Genomic DNA, 23070 nt, shown 5'->3' with positions numbered 1-23070 from the left:
CCAGATGGCAAGGCAGGCTGAGCCCCCGGAGGATGCAGCGCCAGGAGCCCTGGTCTCACCTCAAGCTTAGTGTTCACTTCCCAACTGGCCTGGTCATGTTTATTCCCTGGATTGCCTGAGGTTATTTTGGGTGAGAATTAGGAAAATCAGGGATGATTTATCACCTAAAGAAATAAGATTTAGCACAGAAACTAAGAGTTCCAAACCAACAGCCAAGGTTTGAGAAAGAAATTTAAGAGAAAGGAATGTACCTACTTTTAAAAGCTGAAATTTCTGTGGTGAGACTACCTAAGTACACAGGATTTAAGTTTTGTAGTGAAATGACAGGAATGTTCTAAATAAAGCATGGCAATACTTCTTCATGCAAAATGCTAAGTATATATCATTTCATTTAATTCTTACCACCTGCCTTGAGGTCACCATTATTATTCTTGGTTCTCATGTGAGGCAGCTCAGGCTCAGAGAAGTTGAATGACTGGCTTAAGGTCATATAGCTAGAAATGCAGACAAAATTTGAACTCAGATGACAAATCCAATGTCCTGTTCAGTATACTGCACTACATCCCAAGTAGTATGTTACTCGTTCTCATTTTTTATTTCCCTTTGTGTCCCATCTTCATGACTCATTATATTATACAGATGAGTTTTTTAAAAATATTTTATTTTCCTTGTTTATTAGCTGGAAAAATTTTTATTAAGAGACATTTACAATCATCCATTCTTTGGTTGCCTGCAAGTATATTAGGAAAAGTCAGAATAAATTAAATCTGTAACAGCTTACAAAATAATGAGTTTGTATTACTATAGCAAAAAGCTACTTACCTGGTATCTAACTTCTAAGAAACAGGAAGTATGCAAACAACTCTTCTGAGGAGCAGAATAGATGTTACAACAAGCATTCATATGTGAGAAGATTCACTTTGGTGGTGATTATGTCTTTTCTGTGTACTCTGTAATTATTTGGGATGTTATAAGACTTCAGTGATAGGATACTGCAGAAGCTTTCCCTCTGATCTTCCAGTGACTGACTTCTCTTCTACCTCCAGTTCTCACCTGTCCATTGCTGCACCCTGTTCTTTATAGCACTTTTTATCATAATTAATAATTATGGATTTATTTGCTTACTGCCTGTCTTCCCCATGAGACTGTAAACTCCCAACAGACAGGAATCGTGACTGCTTTATTCAGCAGTGTTTCCCCAGCACCTATCACGGTGCCTGGAACATAGTAGCGATTCAATAAATATTGATTCAATGGATGGATAGATGGATGGATGGATGATGGATGGATGAATGGATGGGCAGACATGTGAATATTCCCAGTTGCCAAAGATTTGAGGAATAGGTGAGTTGGTAATCTGGCCCAGGGAAGGCTGGATAACTTCTGGGAACAAGGTTAAGTCAGTCATCCTTTCCCTAAAAATAGGCCTGAGAGCTGGTGGTAAGAAACTTTGAGGCCAGTATACTGGGGTGGAGAGGAAAGGGAAGTCAATATACTAAGCATTTGAGCACAGCAATGGGCTCAATACACATTATCTCATTTCACATAAAAGTACTGCATGAGAAAGGAATTTTTTTCTATTTTACAAATGAAAAAAGTGAGACTCAGATTGGTGAGATTACCCAAGGTCATTAAACAGAATACAGAGAGCCAGAATATGGACCTTGATTTATCACATGTCAAAGACCATACGTTTTTCCTTTTAAAACAAATTTGCTTTCTTTAAAACATTTTTTAATTGGCCTGTAACTTACATATAAGAATTGATCCTATTTTAAGTGTATAGCTTGATAAAATCTAAATATATATTTATATCCTGCAACCATCATCCAGATAAATAACATAATCCAACTTGAATATTAATAAACATTAATTTATTTAATAGTTCCTCATTCTGAGATTGCTTTTCTCTTCATGTGGGTGTTAAAATTTATTACATTTTATGATAATAACTGTAAGAGTGTATGATACTTGCAAATTGTTAGCAAACGTTCAACTACATGTAAAGTTCATAACACTAAATCATTTTCCTGCCCTCACTAACCACATTTTTCTTTTGGGTTGTATCACTTCAGTTCAGTTCAGTCGCTCAGTCGTGTCTGACTCTTTGCGACCCCATGAATCACAGCACGCCAGGCCTCCCCGTCCATCACCAACTCCCGGAATTCACTCAGACTTGCATCCATCGAGTCAGTGATGCCATCCAGCCATCTCATCCTCTGTTGTCCCCTTCTCCTCCTGCCCCCAATCCCTCCCAGCATCAGAGTCTTTTCCAATGAGTCAACTCTTCGCATGAGGTGGCCAAAGTACCGGAGTTAAGTACCGGAGTTTCAGCTTCAGCATCATTCCCTCCAAAGAAATCCCAGGGCTGATCTCCTTCAGAATGGACAGGTTGGATCTCCTTGCAGGCCAAGGGACTCTCAAGAGTCTTCTCCAACACCACAGTTCAAAAGAATCAATTCTTCGGCACTCAGATTTCTTCACAGTCTAACTCTCACATCCATACATGACCACTGGAAAAACCATAGCCTTGACTAGACAGACCTTTGTTGGCAAAGTAATATCCCTGCTTTTCAATATGCTATCTAGGTTGGTCATAACTTTTCTTCCAAGGAGTAAGTGTCTTTTAATTTCATGGCTGCAAGCACCATCTGCAGTGATTCTGGAGCCCTATATGGGGCTGAATTTTATTGCTACATGACACCCAAGTGGGAAAGCCAATACTTCACACCATTCTCTAAAACTTGGGACCAGAATTTTCACTCTTTTATTCAAGAATAAGCCTAATGTTCTCATCAACATCCTATTTATTAATGTAGCAAAAATGTTTGGTGAGTTCATGATAGTGATACATTATTTTTAACTAAAGTCCATGCTTTATTCATTTCTCCTTGGTATTTAGATGATGTCCTTTTTCCAGTATCCTATCCAGGGGAGGAGGCAATGGCACCCCACTCCAATACTCTTGCCTGGAAAATCCCGTGGGTAGAAGAGCCTGGAAGGCTGCAGTCCATGGGGTCGCTGAGGGTCGGACATGACTGAGAGACTTCACTTTCACTTTCCACTTTCATGCATTGGAGAAGGAAATGGCAACTCACTCCAGTGTTCTTGCCTGGGGAATCCCAGGGATGGGGGAGCCTGGTGAGCTGCCATCTATGGGGTCGCACAGAGTCGGACACGACTGAAGTGACTTAGCAGCAGCAGCAGCATCCTATCCAGGATACATACCATTATGTCTCATTAAGCTCCTCTTTGAGTGACTATTTCTCTGTTTCTCAGGGTTTTCCTGTTTTTGATAACCTTGATAGTTTTAAGAAATACAGGCCAGGTATTTTTTATAATGTCCCTATATTGGAATTTGTCTGTTTTTCTAATGGTTGAACTGCAGTTATAGGTTAGGGAAAGACCACAGAGGAAAAGTGTTATTTTTATCATATCATATCAAGGGAATATACAATCCACATGATTTACGACCATTGATATATTGGCTTGGTCACCTGGCTGAGGTAGTGTTGATCAGGTGGTTTCACTTTAAAGTTTCTCTTCTCTCCCTTCCCTATTCTGCACTGTGCTCTGTGGAAGGGAGTTATTATGAGCAACCAACATTTAAAGGTGGAGTATCTACATAAATTACTTGGAATTCTCCTGCATGGATGATTTCTCTCTTTTTCATTTATTAATTACTCAAGTATTTATTATCAATATGGACTTATGGATATTTATATGTTGTATTTTAATTCAATACTACCTTTTTTGCTCAAATTGTTCCAGCTTTTTTGGTTGGCTCCTATATCTCTTTGACACACTCCCATTGCAAGTCTTTTTTTTTTAAGTATTTCCTTACTTTCCAGCACTATAAGATGCACCAGGCTCATCTTGTATGTTTCCCAGAGTCAGTAAGTGCTAGCTTTAAAAATATGATTTTAAATATATATGATTTATACCTTAAGGACCTTAACTCAGGACAGGTCAAAGTCAGCTAGGAATCATTAGTTTACTAGTGTGTACGTGTACAACCATCACCACACCCAAACTGTGTGGCTGGTTAGTAAAGATCTGTGCATATACTCCCACCACAAAACTACTGGCATTCTTGCTTGGTTCCAAGATTCAGACAGCCTATTATCTTCATTCCTCCTTAAACATCATTTTGAGTGTTATAACAGACAGTTTAATTGCAGATGAGAGAAAACAAACCCAAACATTTTAGCTCCAAATCATCAGTAGTATTGTATGAGGAAGAGATTCTGATGATATAGACATTGCTTTTCAAACCAACGAGTGCATACCCCAAGTTACCCAATGTCTGGCCAAGGAACAGACAAAATTAAAGTGGTAATGTACTGGGTCATCACATTTCTTTTATATCTGGGGCAGTGGGCAAGCAGTTGTTATTAAAGCTAATGGGAAAAATTCATATTTTCAAATTAAAACCAAGTCTGATGATATATAAAAGGTTTACTTGAAAGTAAATGAAACATACATATGATTTTGTGTTGGTGGAGCTGACTTCAAGCTACATTTCCGTATCTAAGAGCATCCTCTGTCACTACTGGTGATTTGATGCAACATTTAAGAAATGTTGATATGGTTTCCTGATTGAAACTGGAATAATAGTAAATCTTCTCTAATTGGTGAATAGTTCCTTAGCAAACTTAAAATGGTTTGTTCTGTTGTTTTTTCTGTGAGAGGTAGGGAGAGCATGTGTTGGTAGTGTCATGACAAGGTTCAAGAGTTTGGATTTGAGTTCCATTTTCCAATGCCAACTAAATACCAGATAGACATGAATTATTATTATGTCCCAGAATGTAGTGTTGCAAGAGGTAGTATTTTATAACAATATTATAAATTATCAAAGAAATATATATTTGACAGAGATTTAAGGTTTGGAAATTGCCTGCTTTTCTTTTTAGTTCATTAAACTAGACATCACCTAAACATCTTTTGACATGACCTATAATAACTAGGCAAATAAAATATCTGAAATTCATTTCTATCAATATATACAATGTATCTTTATTAGATATTCTTATTTCAACTTCAGTTCAGTTCAGTTGCTCAGTCGTGTCTAACTCCTTGACACCCCATGAATCACAGCATGCCAGGCCTCCTTGTCCATCACCAACTCCTGGAGTTCACTCAAACTCATGTCCATCGAATTGGTGGTGCCATCCAAACATCTCAACCTCTGTCGTCCCCCTCTCCTCCTGCTGCCTACCCCTCCCAGCATCAGGGTCTTTTCCAATGAGTCAACTCTTCACATGAGGTAGCCAAAGTATTGGAGTTTCAGCTTTAACAACAGTCCTTCCAATGAACACCCAGGACTGATCTCCTCTAGGATGGACTGGTTGGATCTCCTTGTAGTCCAAGGGACTCTCAAGAGTCTTTTCCAATACCACAGTTCAAAAGCATCAATTCTTTGGCACTCAGCTTTCTTCACAGTCTAACTCTCACATCCATACATGACCACTGGAAAAACCATAGCCTTGACTACACGGACCTTTGTTGGTGAAGTAATATCTCTGCTTTTGAATGTGCTATCTAGGTTGTTCATAACTTTCCTTCCAAGGAGTAAGCGTCTTTTAATTTCATGGCTGCAATCACCATCTGCAGTGATTTTGGAGCCTAAAAAAATAAAGTCTGACACTGTTTCTACTGTTTCCCCATCCATTTCCCATGAAGTGAGGGGACTAGATGCCATGATGTTAGTTGAATGTTGAGCTTTAAGCCAACTTTTTCACTCTCCTCTTTCACTTTCATCAAGAAGCTTTTTAGCTCCTCTTCACTTTCTGCCTTAAGGGTGGTGTCATCTGCATATCTGAGGTTATTGATATTTCTCCCAGCAGTCTTAATTCCAGCTTGTGCTTCTTCCAGCCCAGCGTTTCTCATGATGTACTCTGCATGTAAGTTAAATAAGCAGGGTGACAATGTACAGCCTTGATGTACTCTTTTCTATTTGAAACCAGTCTGTTCTTCCATGTCCAGTTCTAACTGTTGCTTCCTGACCTGCATACAGGTTTCTCAAAAGGCAGGTCAGGTGGTCTGGTATTCCCATCTCTTTCAGAATTTTCCACAGTTGATTGTGATCCACACAGTCAAAGGCTTTGGCATAGTCAATAAAGCAGAAATAGATGTTTTTCTGGAACTCTCTTGCTTTTTTGATGATCCAGCAGATGTTGGCAATTTGATCTCTGGTTCCTCTGCCTTTTCTAAAACTGGCTTGAACATCTGGAAGTTCGGGGTTCATGTATTGCTGAAGTCTGGCTTGGAGAATTTTGAGCATCACTTTGCTAGCATGTGAGATGAGTGCAATTGTGCAGTAGTTTGAGCATTCTTTGGCATTGCTTTTCTTTGGGATTGGAATGAAAACTGACCTTTTCCAGTCCTATGGCCACTGCTGAGTTTTCCAAATGTTCTGGCATATTGAATTCACAGCATCACCTTTCAGGATTTGAAATAGCTCAACTGGAATTCCATCACCTCAACTAGCTTTGTTCATAGTGATGCTTCCTAAGGCCCACTTGACTTCACATTCCAGGATGTCAGGCTCAGGTGAATGATCACACCATCATGATTATCTTGGTTGTGAAGATCTTTTTTGTACAGTTCTTCCGTGTATTCTTGTCACCTCTTCTTAATATCTTCTGCTTCTGTTAGGTCCAGACCATTTCTGTCCTTTATCGAGCCCATCTTTGCATGAAATGTTCCCTTGGTATCTCTAATTTTCTTGAAGAGATCTCTAGTCTTTCGCATTCTGTTGTTTTCCCCTATTTCTTTGCATTGATCGCTGAGGAAGGCTTTCTTATCTCTCTTTGCTATTCTTTGGAACTCTGCATTCAGGTGCTTAAATCTTTCCTTTCCTCCTTTGCTTTTTGCTTCTCTTCTTTTCACAGCTATTTGTGAGGACTCCGCAGACAGCCATTTTGCTTTTCTGCATTTCTTTTCCATTTCAACTTACTGTTACTCCAAAGTTTACTTTGGTTGACAAATGCTATATGAGTCAGGCTAATATCTGTTTAGAAAAAAGTATCTTTTTAAAGGGGAAAAATATCATTAATAGGTAACATTTTTTGATCAATAATTAGAGGAAAGTATGAAAAAAACTTTTTTCCAATCCTTGATAAAGGGGTTAAATGCTTTCTGGGTAAAGGATGAAATATTTTTTAAAAATCAAGAAAGACTTCCTGTAGGTGATTACAATGATAGTGGGAATTGTGCATTGTTAAAACAAAGGTCCATCTAGTCAAGGCTATGGTTTTTCCAGTGGTCACGTATGGATGTGAGAGTTGGACTGTGAAGAAAGCTGAGTGCCGAAGAATTGATGCTTTTGAACTGTGGTGTTGGAGAAGACTCTTGAGAGTCCCTTGGACTGCAAGGAGATCCAACCAGTTCATCTTAAAGGAGACCAGTCCTGGGTGTTCATTGGAAGGACTGATACTGAAGCTGAAACTCCAATACTTTGGCCACCTCATGTGAAGAGTTGACTCATTGGAAAAGACTCTGATGCTGGGAGGGATTGGGGGCAGGAGGAAAAGGGGACGACAGAGGATGAGATGGCTGGATGGCATCACCGACTCGATGGACATGAGTTTGAGTGAACTCCTGGTGTTGGTGATGGACAGGGAGGCCTGGCGTGCTGTGATTCATGGGGTCGCAAGGAGTCGGACACGACTGAGTGACTGAACTGAACTGAACTGAAAACATTCACCAAGTGAGTTTCAAGTTTTCTTGAAAGAATATAATGAAGGTAGATAAATTTATTATAATGAAAGCACAGTGAGGTCAAAGGTTATAGAGAGAACATTATGACACAATAACTAACCATGAAGTCAATGTCATAGGTTAATCTCTTGCTCTTCTCTTTCAATGACAGTATCAAACTTCAGTTAGTTATAGATGAGTCTTTGCTTTAATTGCTCTTATGTGATATAGGAAATTCATTTCTAGTTTAAAATACATGAGTTTAATGGCACATCTATTTCATGAAAACTTGACATAGATTCTCAACTTACATGAATGAACACAATTTGGTTTTCAAAAAGATACTGGTAAGCAGGCATCATTTTCAAGTACATCATTTAGTGACTATCTACCCTTCCAGCAAATATTCACCTTTCCCCATATCTCCTATTAATTGCCATGTCTCAGTAGTATTTATTTGGTCAGTTCACTTATATTACCAGCCAGTCATAAAATAACATTACAGAGTAAATCAAGTGTTCCAAACTGGAAGACCTGCAAGGTAAATGCAACCTACAGACTTATTTGCTTTGAGCCACCCAGTATTAAGGGGCTGCCCTGATGGCTCAGTTGGTGAAGAATCTGCCTGTAATGCAAGAGACCCAGGTTTGATCCCTGGGTTGGGAAGATCCCCTGGAGAAGGGAATGGCTACCCACTCCAGTGTTCTTGCCTGGAGAATTCCATGAACAGAAGCCTGGTGGGCTACAGTCCCTAGGGTCACAAAGAGTCGCTAATGCTTTCACTTTCACCCAGTATTAAAGAGACCTAGAAATACTACAATTTTAGAAATCTAAAGTTTTAGATTTCTGAGTTTCCCTTGACAAATAAACACTGACCTAAATCTTTCAACACTGACCTGTGTTGAAATTCATTCATGTGAGTAGAATCTGCTGGAGCAAAGGATGACAATGCCTCCTTTAGGCAAACCCACCATTTTCTATTGCTTATACCTAGCTAGTTGCACTCAATAAATACACCCACCTAGATGCTTGTTTTAATATTGTTTTACTTGTCTGGCCCCTGTAGGCTTGTGAATATGTGTCCCCTCAATTAGACTGATGTGGGTGGTAGTGGTGGTGGTAGTGTGCATATGTGGTTATGAAATAAGCATTCAACCAAGATGGTTTAGCAAACAGTCTCAACTCATATGAGTTAAGAGATTGTGATTAGTGTTAATTCATTCCTTGAATATTAATTTATGCACTACCAAACAGTAAAATAATCTTTTAGGGATAAACAAAATAGATTCCTAATTATAAATATCATGAAAAGAGAACTTCCTTTATCCACAAAGCTGCACACTAATCCCATGAGACCTTTATCCCTACTTTGCTCTCTTTCCTCTTGAGTTTTTTCCCTCCCCAAATGTATCACAGAAAAATCATAATCTATTTTTTTAAAGAAGATTTATTTTGGATTAAGTGATTTCATGATGCAACATGGTTTTAAACAAAAATAGAGATCAGTATGAAAATAAAACAAGTTGTACACATAAAATATCTTTCCCTCAAAGCATTTCAGAATCATAAAAAAATACAACACAAAAGTCAGGGGTTCAGGTAAGGATAAGAATACAGACTTTCCAGAAAACAAACAAGTCTACATTTCAGAGTCCCAGGCTCCATTGAAGACCACCCATGATTCATTTCTAGGATGTCAACAGTCTGCATTATTTGCTTGGAGAAAAAAAGATGAAATTTAAATATAAGGTAAAATGAGAGCTGTATAATCTCAATGTCAATAGCAAATACTTCCCATTATTGTTCTCTATTAAAAGTAACATTGAATAAATATGAGGCTTAAATCAACTCAACAAAAATAGAAACATAGTTATTAATTGTGACATGGTGTAATAGATACAATGGGTGGAATTTGTGAAAAGAAATTTGAAGGCTTAAAAAAATACACTGTCTGTGCTCCACTGAAATCTTGGACATAAATGTGGCTTTTTTTCTTTTTACAGAGCCTAAATATTAAAAATTAATCATTATTATAAAATTAGATTAATACTTTCAGTAAGAGGCAAGAGAGATGCATGTATCTTTATTCATTTACTTTGGAATGCCTGCATCCCTATTATAAAAACATGTGATATTATGCACCTTCCAACATATTAACAGCCTCAATTTTTACTTATGATACCATATAAAGAAAAATAGGTTGCAATACCATCTTTTAGAGCATTAAGGTCCTAAAAGAACATTCAGTTTTGTGTGTTTCCTGGTTAGTCCTTCCAAGGTATTTCTTGAACATTATCCATCCTTTCTTATAGAAGGTGATAGTAACCAGAAGTTTACTGATTCCTTAGCTGCATCAGTAATATTTGATTCAGCTTGAATCATACACCATACCTATCAACATTGCTCAGGGTTGTAATATCTTAAAAGAAAATTGGATAGAAAGATATAACCTGCTCAAGGCCATTCCACATAAAAATTTCATGTATAAGTTTAATTTTCCTATGTTTCCCAGAAACCATACAACTAGGGCCTTCCAATTCTGCTGAACTGTTTGATCATGAAAGCCAAATAAACTACCTTATAGATTAAATCTAAGCAAATGTATTTCAGTCTTGATTAATTTCTTGAAAAATTGGAAATACAGATTAGATTAGATTGGAATTGCAGATTAGATCTCGATTTGCAATTCAGTAACCCAATTCTTAGGTTTTTTGCTTATGCATGACCAGGGAACACATAAGTTACCATTAGAAACCATGAAAAATGTTTTGGAAGTGACTGTCATGTCAAAGAATGTCTACTAGAAAACAAATTAAACAAAAGAAATGTGTCAAGCAACATGTGCTCTCTTTTTCCCTAAAGTTCAATTATAGTAACAACAATTAAAAGTAATCCACAACACAATTTAATGCTAAATTGTTGGATCTCCTAATTAAGCTATGGTTAGCTTTAAAACTTTTGGACTAAATTCTGTTTTGCAATACAGAAAAATGTTATCACCCTACTGAAGATAAGGGAATCCACTAGGTTGATTACCAAGCACTGCTCTCATTGGGCAGCACAAAATTCTTTTTCTCAAAGTCAGAAACCAAAGTATATGTTTCTACCAACAGCCACCAAGCCATAAGGTGATCCTTTCACCCTTGTTTTAACTTTCTCCCTGCAACAGTGCTATTGATTGTTCGGATATGGGTAGGGCACACATGTTCAACATATCCTTTGTGCCAGCTCCTTGGAATGCAGTTACCACTCCTTAATCTTGACAGTTGGTCCATAATTAGCATTACATTCTTGGCAGGGGTGGGGGGTGGTCACCACTACTGCTTCCATCTTTCCTGATTTTTTTGTTTCTATCATCCTTCTAGTGGGCAGAAGTGGTTGGCCTTAAGCCACAATTTAGAAAGCTTGATGTCTCTGACATCCCTTTGCTTCCATGTGAGACAGGCAAATCTAGCTAGAAAACACAATCGAATTAGAAAGGCAATATAGGCTTCGCAAAATTAGAACCTAAGTGAAAGTGACATTCTCATTAATTTAAACTCAATTTCATAGAAGTAAGGTGTCTGTGTCTAAGATTTAGAGTATTTTCACTCATCAATTAAATCAGAAAGCAGGTAAGAACACAAAAGGGCCTGAAAGTCAGATTCAGTTTGAGGGTGAGGCCATGGTCTTTATTTGTATTTGTACTATGCAGAGTGGTAAGTAGTTTGTAATGATGGTGTAGCATCATTTCATCTTCAATAGTAGTTTCCAAAACTGGGTTGGATTGGAAAGACTCTTCATTATCAGATGTTTGCCTTAGTTAGAAGTGATCAAGTCATAATTTGTGCAGAAAGAAGAAAAAATGTTGGATCAATGTGAGGAAGACAAAGAGGAAAAGAACCTACAGTAGTCCCTTCACCCATATCACTGGAACTCAGCTATTAGGGTTTTCTAGATCCAACCTTGTTTAAAATTAAAAAATAAAATCAGGCTTCTGATTAAAGTGCTGTTTCATTATCTTGCTTCCAAATAATACTTGAGAAAACTAAACTTACTATAATATAGAAATCCACCAAAAGCAATCAAATTTTGCATTTTGTTTTTAATTTCTCATAATACGTAGTAAAATGGAAACATTAAGGATATTGGGAGTTTTTTCTATGAATATGCTAATTTCTTCAAGGATTTTTCAGAAGGTGTCATGTTTTTAAGAGTGTTTGAAAAAATGAGAGTTTGGGTAGACAAGCAGCTTGAAAATTTCAGTGAAACTGGTATAGGCTGGTATACATATTAGCATCCACATTTCTCAAGATGAAACCTGGAACTGTAGTTGTGAAGTACTGAAACTGATCTCACAAGCTACTTGTGAAAATCAGCCTCAATGCAGACAGGACTTGATACCTTCTACTCCACGGAGTATGTGAAGATCAAGACAAACTAAGCACCTGAAAGCACTGAGACACTCTAAAGCACTATTTAAACATATTCCACCATTACTGTTAATCATTTGAATGCAGTTTTTAAAAACTTGATTGTTATACAAGAGAAACAAATTTTCCTTCATTAATTACAGAACTTTTTCTTAATTACAAAGTAACAGATGCTAGAAAATTGCAATCACACTTCTTTGGCCAAGATCCATTCTTTTTTTTTTTTGCACAAGGAAAACATTTTGACCCCAGAGGTGGATGGGCTCAGGAACTGGGATTTTTAACACTGCAAAGCAAAGGTATTAGGTTGGTGCAAATGTAACTTTGGTTTTGCATTTCTGAACTTTGCCATTTGATGCTGGAATACACTCTTAAATGTGGTTATGTTATACATCATTTTAATGTGCATTTCTTGCTTTATGTTTTTTGCTAATGAATTATTACTTGCTGTTTATTTTATATGTATTTTAGGCTATGGAAATTATGTTAGACAAAAGGTAAATTCAAGCAATTTTCTTATTTGAGTTCAAAATGGGTGGTAAACCAGTGGAGACAACTCGCAACATCAACAATGCATTTAGCCCAGGAACTGTTAATGAACATATAGTGCAGTGGTCATTCAAGAAGTTCTGCAAAGGAGATAAGAGCCTTGAAGATAAGGAATGCAGTGGCTGGCCATTGGAAGTTGACAATGACCAATGGAGAGAAGCATCAAAGCTGATCCTCTTACAACTACATGAGAAGTTGCCCAAGTCAAAAATTCTATGATCGTCTGGCATTTGAAGCAAACTGGAAAGATGAAAAAGCTCAGTAAGTGGGTGCCTCATGAACTGATCACCAATCAAAAAAACCCATCATTTTTCAAGTGCTATCTTCTCTTATTCTATGCAACAATGAACCATTTTTTGACCAGATTGTGACATGCTACAAAAAGTGGATTTTACACAACAACCAGCAATGACCAGCGCAGTGGGTGGACCAAGAAGGAGTTCCAAAGCACTTACTAAAGCCAAACTTGCACCAAATAAAGGGCCATGGTCACTGTTTGGTGGTCTGATGCTGGTCTGATCCACTAGAGCTTTCTGAATCCTGGCGAAACCATTACATTCGAGAAGTATGATCAGCAAATCGATCAGATGCACCAAAAGCTGCAATGCCTGCAGCCAGCACTGGTCAACAGAAAAGGCCCAATGCTCCTCCACAACACCCAACAGTAGGTCATACAACCAACGCTTCAAAAGTTGAACAAATTGGGCTACGAGGTTTTGTCTCATCTGCTGCAGTCATCTGACATCTCACCAACTGACCACCACTTCTTCAAGCATCTCAACAATTTTTTTGCAGGGAAAATGCTTTCCAAGAGTTCCTCAAATCTTGAAGCATGGATTTTTATGCTACAGGAATAAACAAACTTATTTCTCATTGGCAAAAGTGTGTTGACTGTGATGGTTCCTATTTTGATTAATAAAGATGTATCTGAGCCTAGTTATAATGACTTAAAATTCAGGGTCCGAAACCATAGTTACTTTTGCACCAACCTAATACCCCATAGTGCAGATGAAAAGAAACAGGGAAACTATTGAACTTAACTGTGTCATTTTGGGGATAACTTGAAGATCCTTGGGTTGGTCCATCATGGTTCAGTTCCTCACCTTCACACTTTAAACCCTGTGTGTAAATGCACTCCGGGCTTCCACGTGCATGCGTGTGTGCACACTCAGCTGTATCTCTTTTGTGACCCCATGGACCGTAGCCTGCCAGGCTCTTCTGTCCATGGGATATCCCAGGAAAGAATACTGGAGTGGGTTACATTTCCTTCTCCACTCCATTTCCTTCTTTCACACTTGACCAGTATTATCATACTATTATATGCCATTAGGTATCAACAGAAAGAGCATTTATGTGACTTTTTTTTTTAGCCACAGTATCTCCCACATATGAAGTCGTCACTCGAACTCCCAGATGGAGCAAGCTGTTCTCTTGATTGTAGAACATATCAAATTTTACTTAAAATATTTTCTGAATCTTGGTATGTATTCCACTAGACTGTAAGCTTCTTGAGGACAGATTTTGAATCTTGTAGCTCAACAATCAACCATAGCAGCTGGCACAGAGTGAATGCCAATGCCTCTTCTCTCACCTACGAGATGTCCACATATATTTGATGCATCATGACTGTCTTTTATAAAATGGTATACTATATGCATCATTTATGAGCATTTTAAAGAAAACAAGACCAGACAGCCAAATTATCTAGGTTCATAGTCCAGAAGAAAATATTTATGGATATTTCTATTTGTAGAGTATATTAAAGTTGAATTTATTCTGTGGAAATGTTATTTAATGTTTTAAATAGTTATTATCAGATTCTTTTGTTGATACAAATGAAAAATAAGAGACCCGTTATCATGGTATTCTGATGTGATAGGTACATCTTGGATAATTTCCAATTCTGAGAATGGTAGCAATTAATGATTATACTGGTAGTTGGAAAGAAATAATTAAAGAGATATATTTTATTTCAAATCTCTTACCTAATAATGCAGAATATGATAACAAAGTGTCACAAACCAAAATGCAAGCTAACATGGTCTATGAAAATAGTTTTGAAAGAAAGGCTGTAGTTTCAAAACCTTCTATCAGCTACTTAGGGAATGCCAGCTCTGAAACATCTTATATACCATCAAAAATGTGTTTTTCAAAAAGTGTGTTATACTATTTTCCCTTATAATGAAAAAAATACAAACAAGTAAAAATAGTTTGTAAAATTAAATATATACTTATATTCATGATAAGTAAGTACAAACTAACATTTCCAGTTTTTTTTCTTCCCTTTCTTTCTGATACAATTATAGTACACAGATAAATCTTTCCTTCCTATTTCCAGATTGTTGTAACCTTTTTTCCCAGAATGTTTCTCCACACTGCAGTACCTGCCTTTAGTGTAGGAATACAACGAGTAGTATTCCTCTTGAGGGTCCCCATAGTAAATGTAGTTTAACCAACAGTGTAATCGGTTCTTACCATCATCAACCATCTATGAAAATCATGCATTTGACCTCTATAAAACATAAGATTGCTAACACCCTATAACAGGAATTCCATGGCTACTATAAATGTCGTTCTCAAAGAAGCATTTAGGGCAATGCCTGTAATACCATAGGCTGGCAAACCAAACGTTTGCTCCAATGCTTTTACTACCCTCAATTTAACTTAATTATCTCAAACACCTGGTTAGTTGCGGCCATAAGTCAAGAAATAAACCATGATGGGGAGTAACCCCAAAGTAATAAAAATGAAAAACACCCTCTGATAAACTAAGCAGAGACAACACTAGTGATGTCATGCAGTTTCTGAGATATTATAGAAAAACTGTTTCTTAATATTGATAAGAAAATTATGCATCAGTGAAAATGCAGACTTAGAAATATAGTACTGAGACTTTCAATTTGTGATGTCTTCACTGATGAGGGAAAATGGAATTCTTATTACTAAAGAGAGCTGATCTCTTGGGTGTTGCTCATGGCTCCCTAACTGAGCTTAGTGTTTAATGATGCTGTACAAATAAAAAGCAGTGGGGGAAATACGAAATATCTGTATTAAATGCCATCCTGTAAAGTATTTGATGGATGGAAGAGTCTAATGCATTTTAAATAAATGCATATCATACTATCACATATAGTGAGTCTTAAAAAATTATTACTTAGATGCACAGTCCTTGTAGTGGTAGACATGGCGCTGTGAAGAAAGTTTGATTTAGAAGCTATTTTCTATTATACTTGTCAAGTGATGGAGTTGTTGTTAGTCATATTATAATGTCCCTTCAACTTTGGTACATTCAGTGCAAAATATTTTGGGGAATTTTTTGTACCTTTATAAAAATAAAAGGCCCTTTTGTTCCCTTGAGAGTGTTTAAAAGGATACATACAAGCATGATGCCCGAATAAGCATGGAACATGAAAATGGAACAGATGATACATATAGTATGATAGGTAGATTCTTATCTACATCTTAGAGAACATAAATATAATGAAACTATAAAAAATAAACAGAACTCACTGTGTACTTTGTTCCTGATACACTGTGATTAATTGCTAATTATTTTAAAATTGTTTTCATGCATTATAAAGCATAAAATCTGTCATTAGTAATTCATTGTATAACAGTTTGTCTTCAGCCATAATTACACATATATCACTTTGCATATACATTGTCACAGACCACCTTATTGCAAATCTTAAAGGTTACCTCATATTGACTTGGTTTCATTTTCCACTTGTGTCCCATGAAAGCTGAAACCTATAGTACACACCATGCAGGTACTCATAAGCAAGAAAATGAATATTCTGTTATAACTTAGGGCTTAAATGAATGTATTTTCAGGAAATATATTTGTTTTTATTATACTATTTAACTTGCACTAATTTGGAGATTGGGCCAAGTGCTGTCAGTTTGGCTTGAACCATGTTCAAAGGTAAGTTTCATGATTCTCCTGAGTCTCTAAAAGTTACCATGGAGCTGATCGTGTACAGGTTCATCTTTGTCTTGGAACATAACAAATGGAAAAGTTTGGCAGTCAAGAACTGTTGATTGAAAGACTGTTGGGTGGTTCCCTGGGCATCAAGCTCACCCAAATCCTTCCAAGAGGATCATCATCACTATCCAGTACCCAAATGTGACAGAGCATCCGTTCCTGGAAAATAACAGCATTCAGCTTTACTCTAATGGTAAGCGACTCTTGGAACTTCCAACGTTCAACCATTCTTCAGGAAGGCAGCTTCTGGAATTGCCTGTCTACACAGAGCTGGGCATTTTGCCTCCAGGTCACTCAAGTCCAAAGGTACTGGTCTCTTCAACTGCTGTCAAGAGTTTTTCATAAAGCATGGAGAAGGATGGGTATGGAGGGAGATCCAGACGGTTAAAACAAGTGTGAGCTCTGCAAACAGAAGAAGCAGTACAAGAGTTCAGAATGCGTTGAGTGAAATGAGATCCTTTCTTCTGGTGTCTGTGCATGCTTGTCTTTCATATTCAAATTGGTTTGTTGCCAATTTTCACACTCCTTTTGGAAACACTTTGAAAATGTTTTGACTTGAACAATTCAGAACTGAATTCTTTTAAGGGAAATAATATCTTTAAAAAATTTTTCTTTACATTTTCACAATCTTTTAAAATCTATATGACATATATATTACTATTTGTTTAGTTGTCTAAGAATTACAAAGACAAATTTGTATTTTTATTTCTCTTTTGATGTTAGGTTTTCCCCTCACCCCCGCCCCCGCTCCCCCGCCAAAAGTCATGAAGATAAGCTCTTGCAAAGTAATTTGTTTTCAGAGTTGGCATTTGCCTGAATGTTTCTTAAAAAGTCAATGGTTTTGCATTTTTTCATTTTGTTGGTCAGGGAAGAGCACTGAGTGTCTCTGAAGACCTCATGGCTTAGAGCTTTGGGAAATTCCCTGGCTGGACTTTCCTGTCGTAGTCAGTAGACCATTGTTACTTCTTTGACTCCTGTGCTATAATCTGATTTCTCCTAATTCATGATGCAAAATAATGGCCATTTAAATCATTATGTTACATTCTTTTTTAGAAATACCTCCCCTTTGGCCAAGATAGGAAAAAATATGCTTTCCTGTTATTTGCACCTGAATCACAATAAAAAAATAGACAACCTCCAAATAGCACATCTTATCGGGAAGCAAATCTGCACTTTTGACATGAAATAGGAAGCATTTTATTTGGAAGGTACAACAGTTTGTTTGCAGGAGCTAAACAACTTTGCTTTTAAAAACTGCTCCTGAATTAATATGGAATTTTAGGAGCTGTGATCACTAACAGGCTGTTATTACAAAATCACACGGTTTTAACCTTTTATTCTTATAAATAACCTTAATATTTAAGAGATAAATATAGTTATACTCCTAGCTGCAGTGTAGTATTGTGGGAAGATCAGAGGTTTGCAGTTGGAGAAACTTGAGTTTGAATTTCAGCATTACCGACCAGCTGTGTGATTTGCAGTGAATTATTAAAAACCTGCCACTCAATTTCTCATCTATAAAATGAGAATCATATTATTTGTTTCAGAAGGATATGAGGATTAAATGAAATCATAGAAACACTATTATTTGTCTCAGAGGATATGAGAATTAAATGAAATCACAGAAACACACTTAATTCAATGCCTGGCTCATAGTGTTTGACCAATTAATATGAGGTGCATTTTTAGGTACATTTCATTACCATCAAAAACATTTACTCTAATTGCCTTCATTAAATTGCCAAAGGATAATCATGACTCGTGGAAACTGAGATAACAAAGAGATAATAAATAAAGCAGGTGTGTGGCCACATAGCTTATTAAAAACATTAACACAAAGGGCACTGTCATATTAGAAAAATCAGGTCTTCCTCAGCTTACAATGAGGTTATATACTGATAAACGTCTCATAAACTGAAAATATCATAAGCCAAAAAAGCATGTGATACACCTAACTCACTGAACATCACAGCTTAGCCTAGACTACCTTGTACATGCTCAGAACACTTTGGCCTACAGTTGGGCAACATCATCTAACACAAAGCCTCTTCTATAATAAAGAGTTGAATATCTCATGGAATTTATTGAGTTACAAAATGTTTGTATGGGTATGGAATGGTTGTATGTGTACCGTTTTTTTTTTTTTTTTACCCTGGTGATCACATGGCTGACTGGGAGCTGAGGCTCACTGATGCTGTCCAGCATCATGAAGAAGTAGAGCACTGAATACTGTTGGCCTAGGAAAAGATCATGACTTTTGAAAGCTAAAAATTCGATTTCTACTGAAAGTGTATCACTTTTGTGTGTGCACGCTCAGTCATGTCCAACTATTTGTGACCCTATTGACTGTAGCTTGCCAGGAAATCTTCCTGACCCAGGGACTGAACCCATGACTCCTGCATCGGCAGGCAGGTTCTTCACCAATGAGCCACCAGAAGTGTCTCATATCATTTTCAAACCACTGTAAAGTCAAAAAATTCTAAGTCAAACTTTCCTGAGTCTGGGACTGTCTGTACCAATTTTAGGACACAGAAATAGGACTGGCTCAGAGTTTACAAGTTCTTGATATTACAAACTCTAGAATATATTGGGGAAAAATCATTTAATCAATCTTTGCAATCAAATACTTTTTCATAAACTATTTCAAAATTGCATTTAACATAGTACATATTATACCTCCTTACATCAGAGCCTTAACTTGGGTCTCAAGAAGAACATTTTACTTTTTTAAAGAAACTGAACTAGTATAGTGAAAGTGTTAGAAATGGTTTAAATATCTATCTTGTGTAAAACACTGGTACAAAAATACTAACTGAACACTTTAAATCTGTTATAGGGAAAGGGGAGGAAGAAGCAAAGAAATGAACTACAGTTGGAATATAATTATCATCCAGGCTTTGTGTGTGAGACCCATAACGTTCATTATACCATTAGACTAAAGACGGTGCTTCTTTTAGATGAAATTTAAACATTTTCACTTCACTGGCTACCAACAAGACTGAGACTCTTTCCCCAAGTCAGCTTATTTGTATCATTTCCCATTTCGTGATCTACATGTTCATCTACTTTGCCCATTTATTTTTTCTTCAAAAATTTTTATTTTGGTAAATACACATCACATCACATTGATAACCACTGTCAAGCACACAGTTCTGTAGCATTAAGTACATTCACATTGTTCTGCAACCATCACCATTATCCATCTCTAGAAATTTTTTCCCTTTCCAAACTGAAAATCTGTACCCATTGAACACTAACTCTTATTTTCTTCCACACCAATGGAAGCAACCACCAATCTATTTCCTGTCTCTATGAATCTCTACTCTAAGTACCTCATATAAGTGGAATCATACAATATTCATCCCCTGTGATTGGCTTATTTCACTTAGCAAGTTCCAGGTCCATGTTGTAGCATAGGTTGCAATTTCCTTTTTTTCCCAGCTGAATAATATTCCATTGTTTGTATATACTATGTTTGGTTAATTCATTCAACCATTGACTGACACTTGGGTTATTTTTACATTTTGACTATTGTAAAAATGTATTGCTATGAACATGGGTTCCAATTTTTCTATATCCTCTCAACACTTGTTATTTTTTTTAATAACAGTCATTCTTATGAGTGTGAAATAAATTTATCATCTAAAGTTTTAGGATTTCTTATTGACTTGTAAGAAATACTTCAAAATAAAGAGATTTACTCTTGTATTATCTCTCACTAAATTGCCATACATCCACTGGATCATGGAAAAAGGAAGAGAGTTCCAGAAAAACATCTATTTCTGCTTTATTGACTATGCCAAAGCCTTTGACTGTGTAGATCACAATAAACTCTGGAAAATTCTGAAAGAGATGGGAATACCAGACCACCTGACCTGTCTCTTGAGAAACCTATATGCAGGTCAGGAAGCAAGAGTTAGAACTGGACATGGAACAACAGATAGGTTCCAAATAGGAAAAGGAGTACGTCAAGGCTGTAATATTGTCACCCTGCTTATTTAACTTATATGCAGAGTACATCATGAGAAACTCTGGGCTGGAAGAAGCACAAGCTGGAATCAAGATTGCTGGGAGAAATATCAATCACCTCAGATATGCAGATAACATCATCCTTATGGCAGAAAGTGAAAGGAACTAAAAAGCCTTTTGATGAAAGTGAAAGAGGAGAGTGAAAAAGTTGGCTTAAAGTGCAACATTCAGAAAACGAAGATCATGGCATCTGGTCCCATCACTTTATGGCGAATAGATGGGGAAACAGTGGAAACAGTGTCAGACTTTATTTTTCTGGGCTTCAAAATCATTGCAGATGGTGATTGCAGCCATGAAATTAAAAGACGCTTACTCCTTGGAAGGAAAGTTATGAACAACCTAGATAGCATATTGAAAAGCAGAGATATTACTTCACCAACAAAGGTCCGTGTAGTCAAGCCTATGGTTTTTCCAGTGTTCATGTATGGATGTAAGAGTTGGACTGTGAAGAAAGCTGAGTGCCAAAGAATTGATGCTTTTGAACTGTGGTGTTGGAGAAGACTCTTGAGAGTCCCTTGGACTGCAAGGAGATCCAACCAGTCCATCCTAAAGGAGACCAGTCCTGGGTGTTGACTGGAAGGACTGATGCTGAAGCTGAAACTCCAATACTTTGGCCACCTCATGCGAAGAGTTGACTCATTGGAAAAGACCCTGATGCTGAGAGGGGTAGGCAGCAGGAGGAGAAGGGGATGACAGAGGATGAGATGGCTGGATGGCATCACCAACTCGATGGACATGAGTGTGGGTGAACTCTGGGAGTTGGTGATGGACAGGGAGGTCTGGTGTGCTGCAATTCATGGGGTCGCAAAGACTCGGACATGACTGAGTGATTGAACTGAACTGAACTGAATCTCTTCTAGCCTGTTCACCTTTTTATTGAGTTGGCCAAAAGGTTTTGTCAGCTTTTTGTGTAACATCACATGGAAAAATTAGAATGAACTTTTTGGCCAACCCAATATTTAGTTATGCATTTTATTTATACAGCAATATTAACCTGATTACCTGCTACCCATTTCTAATATATTGTCTTTCTTCAGCATGGTGCTGTGATAACAAATGTTGAAAAGATAATCTCTAATGTTTACACCTAACAGAAGTTGTTCCCTGTCTTTTTTTGCTTTTGGCAGTGCTAGAGTACCAAAGAGTATGATAGATCAACTTTGGGGACAACTCTTAAAAGAGTAACTCATTTTATATAGGTGTAATCTCAAATAGATATGTGTGAATTCATTTTTGTGAACTGAATCATATTGGGGAAACTAGGAAATAAAATAATTCAAGCAAACCGTTTCTCTAGTTAAGCAATATTCCCTGAAGTGAAAGTGTTAGTTGCTCAGTCATGTCCAACTCTGTGATCCCATGGACAGTAGTCCATGCAATTCTCCAGGACAGAATACAGGAGTGGGTAGCCATTCCCTTCTCCAGGGGATCTTGCTGACCTAGGGATTGAACCTGGGTCTCCTACATTGCAGACAGGCTATTTATAGTCTGAGCCATTCAGTTAAGTTTAGTTCAGTCGCTCAGTCATGTCTGACTCTTTGTGACACCATGAATCACAGCATGCCAGGCCTGCTTGTCCATCACCAACTCCTGGAGCTCACTCAAACTCATGTCCATTGAGTCAGTGATGCCATCCAGCCATCTCATCCTCTGTCATCCCCTTCTCCTCCTGCCCCCAATTCCTCCCAGCATCAGGGTCTTTTCCAATGAGTCAACTCTTCGCATGAGGTGGCCAAAGTACTGGAGTTTCAGCTTCAGCATCAGTCCTTCCAATGAACACCCAGGACTGATCTCCTTTAGAATGGACTGGTTGGATCTCCTTGCAGTCCAAGGGACTCTCAAGAGTCTTCTCCAACACCACAGTTCAAAAGCATCAATTCTTCGGCACTCAGCTTTCTTCACAGTCCAACTCTTACATCCATACATGAACACTGGAAAAACCATAGCCCTGACTAGACGACCTTTGTTGGCAAAGTAATATCTCTGCTTTTCAATATACTATCTAGGTTGGTCATAAGTCCTTCCAAGGAGTAAGCGTCTTTTAATTTCATGGCTGCAATCACCATCTGCAATGATTTTGGAGCCCAGAAAAATAAAGTCTGACACTGTTTCCACTGTTTCCCCATCTATTTCCCATGAAGTGATGGAACCAGATGCCATGATCTTTGTTTTAAGCCAACTTTTTCCCTGTCCTCTTTCACTTTCATCAAGAGGCTTTTTAGTTCCTCTTCACTTTCTGCCATAAGGGTGGTGTCATCTGCATATCTGAGGTTATTGAGATTTCTCCCGGCAATCTTGATTCCAGTTTGTGCCTCTTCCAGCACAGCATTTCTCATGATGTACTCTGCATAGAAGTTAAATAAGCAGGGTGACAATATTACAGCTTTGATGTAC

The 23070-nt window shown here is 37.5% G+C and overlaps 1 protein-coding gene across 1 annotated transcript in view; it reads right to left on the bottom strand.

The window, feature by feature from the left end:
- Nucleotides 1-9130: 9130 nt before the first annotated feature.
- The window catches only part of HECW2 (HECT, C2 and WW domain containing E3 ubiquitin protein ligase 2), a 192035-nt gene continuing 178095 nt past the window's right edge, over nt 9131-23070 (bottom strand). The window contains exon 28 of the mRNA XM_040228890.1: nt 9131-17049. Coding sequence (XP_040084824.1) covers nt 16938-17049 — 112 coding nt within the window. The 3' untranslated portion in view covers nt 9131-16937. The remainder of the gene's footprint in view (nt 17050-23070) is intronic.

The sequence above is a fragment of the Oryx dammah genome, unplaced genomic scaffold, assembly GCF_014754425.2.
Source record: "Oryx dammah isolate SB20612 unplaced genomic scaffold, SCBI_Odam_1.1 HiC_scaffold_27, whole genome shotgun sequence".
Classification (NCBI taxonomy): domain Eukaryota; kingdom Metazoa; phylum Chordata; class Mammalia; order Artiodactyla; family Bovidae; genus Oryx; species Oryx dammah.
This window is presented reverse-complemented; position numbering and strand designations above follow the sequence as displayed.